Raw genomic sequence first — 2,716 nt, 5'->3', positions numbered from 1 at the left:
CAACTTATATTATTGGGCCAGACTAAAATAATTTTATTGTGAGAACATTTTCCTTCTCTGTGTGCAATCTAAGTGCATATTTTGAGCTCTTAGGAGTAACTTTCTAAAGCTTTGTGAAGAATGTAGCAATAAAATCTAATATGAATTATGAAAAAAATAAATGAGTAACTTGATAGATTCTCCTTCTATCAAGGATGTTCAGGATCTTGCTTTTGGAGGTAGACAAACAATGATAATCAAGTAATCAGAATTGGATGCAGAGTACAAAACTAAAGACTATATCAATCACTATTTCCTGGAGGTGATATGTATTACTATTAGAAAATACTAATACTGTGGAAAACTGTACCAAGTATAGATCTTTTCAGTTATTAGCTGAATATATACTTAGAATTATCTTAACAAGAATAATCCTGGAAGTGGCGCTGTGGCTCAAGTGGTAGAGTGCTCGCCTTGAGCTGAAGAGCTGAGGGACAGCACCCAGGCCCAGAGTTCAAGCCCCACGACCCAAAAAAAAAAAAAGAAAGAATGATCTTTACTTAGTTTTGCTGATCCTGGGACTTAAAACTCAGGACTTGTTCACTGTCCCAGAGCCTTTCTGTTCAAGACTAGTGCACTATCACTAGTGTTCTACTTTCAGCTTTCTGGTGGTTAACTGGAGATCAGAGTCTCCTGGATTTTCCTGCCTGGGCTGATTTTGAACTATGATCCTCTTATCTCAGCCTCCAGAGTAGCTAGAATTATAGGCTTGAGCCACCAGCACCCAACATTTTAGGAATACACTAGTCAATTTTCTGTCACTATGTCCAGCACCTAAGGCCAAAATGGTAACTAATTCTGTTAGTCTCTGGCTAAATCTTCTAAAGAATAAATTAATCAAAACGGTGCCATATTTGTTAGTACTTACAGATGTTAAGAACATCACAGTTGATACAAACTAAAGCAGTTACAGAATAAGCCCCATACTGATATATTAAATCGAAGTATCAGATAACCAAATATCAAGTTTCAAGAAGCTTTATTTTTGTTCAAGTTGTAAAATTTAAAAGCCATTCTTGCTAATAGTATAAATTTTGTCCTACAGGCAATAATGTTTTTTTTTTCCTTTATAGGAAACCACTGAGACATTTTGTTAAAATAAATAGATTACATTTATCAGTTTAGTAACATGTCTTAATAATTAAGTAGCCTATTAAGGTTATAAATCAATTCATTATCTGAGGGCTATCCTTATTATCAAAGGGCTATCCTAATTCAATTATTTAGAAAATGCATTTTTATGTGCAATTTTGTAAGGCTGAAGTTATTCCATGGACACTGAAAGCAAACAGAAATATTCTTTCTCATAGAACACTATTTTGGTTGTCAATTAGGCTTTATTTTTATATACATAAAATATACTTACATTTTTGTCAAAATAAAGATTTTTGAAGAATACAATGATGGCATATAAGTTCACACCAGTCCTCATTCACTTAAGGTTACAGGAAAAAAAATTAATGCTCTAAACAAAATTTTAAGATAAAATAATGGCCACCAAGTTTCAAAAAAAATGTAGGGACAGTATTTAATATCTTTTCCAAGTTCTGACAAATGTAATCAGTCTTCATTGTCATGTCTGATTAAATTAGTTTTAGTTTCTTCATAGTTCTCCATCTGTCTTTTAACATGACGCTTGTTCTGTTTTTGAATTTGTAATGTAATAATATTTTTGTCCAGTGTCCTTCTCCAAATTTCCTCACACCAGACTTCAACTTACTGTCTTCTTCCCAAAGCCATGCCTTTTGGTAAAAAGTGGAACAGTTACTTACAGAAGCAATTCTTTAAAAAGAATGCATCTATCTACTATAAATGCAGCTATTTTTAATTAAAATTGCTTAATATCTTTCTCAAAGATGAAAATAATTTCATCTTCTTTTAAGAACTTAATATGACTATTTCATATAACATATTAAGGTAGTTATTTCTGTTCAAAAACACAAAAATAATATTAATGTATGCTAATAAAATACATTATGTTTAAGTGGAAAGAAATATAATATCATACACGAAAAAGTACTGATATTTACATTGCAGCAGGTGACCAACTAGTACTCCTTCTCTTGGCATACAAAGGACAAATATGACTACTCTAGATGGTTATTTACTGTGATCAGCCTATGAGAAATGCCCCAGGAAGACATTATTACACTTAGAAAGAATCTAGTTTGTTAAGTGTCTGTGGCTCATGCTACAATTCTAGCTCTCAGGAGACTAAGATTTGAGGATTACAATTTAAAACCAACCCAGACAGACAAGACTCTTTTCCCCAATTAAGCAATAAAAACCTGGAAGAAGTATGGCTCAAGTGGAAAAGTGCTTCTTGAGCAAAAATGTTAAGCAAAACATGAGGCTCTGAGTTCAAGTTCCAGTATTGGCACACAAACAAAACAAAACAAGACCTCATGCTCATTTGGATGGCTACTATAAAAACATCCCTCTCCCCTGATTCAGAAAAAAAAAAAAATAGAAAAATAGGGATTCCAAGAATTACGTGTACAGTAATGTTCACAGTAACATTATTCACAATACAAAAATGTGGAATCACCCCACAGTATAACCCCTGTTTTCACTATATTTGATGTCGGTATAATTTGTGGAGGAGAAGGGGAAAAACAAGTCTTCTAAGGATACAGGTAGACCCGTTCCAACAAAGAGAAGTAAAAGTTGTCATGTC

At 33.1% G+C, this 2,716-nt stretch overlaps 1 protein-coding gene across 2 annotated transcripts in view; it reads right to left on the bottom strand.

The window, feature by feature from the left end:
- Nucleotides 1–1,039: 1,039 nt before the first annotated feature.
- Nucleotides 1,040–2,716, bottom strand: part of Terf1 (telomeric repeat binding factor (NIMA-interacting) 1) — a 30,355-nt gene continuing 28,678 nt past the window's right edge. The window contains exon 8 of one of the 2 annotated variants that reach the window (XM_013028461.1): nucleotides 1,040–1,781. In XM_013028461.1, coding sequence (XP_012883915.1) covers nucleotides 1,623–1,781 — 159 coding nt within the window. In that variant the 3' untranslated portion in view covers nucleotides 1,040–1,622. The remainder of the gene's footprint in view (nucleotides 1,782–2,716) is intronic. The other variant, XM_013028460.1, reaches the window with a different exon arrangement.

This window comes from Dipodomys ordii, unplaced genomic scaffold (assembly GCF_000151885.1).
Source record: "Dipodomys ordii isolate 6190 unplaced genomic scaffold, Dord_2.0 Scaffold109, whole genome shotgun sequence".
NCBI classification, from domain to species: domain Eukaryota; kingdom Metazoa; phylum Chordata; class Mammalia; order Rodentia; family Heteromyidae; genus Dipodomys; species Dipodomys ordii.
The sequence above is the reverse complement of the archived record's forward strand: the minus strand, read 5'-3'. Positions and strand labels throughout refer to the sequence as shown.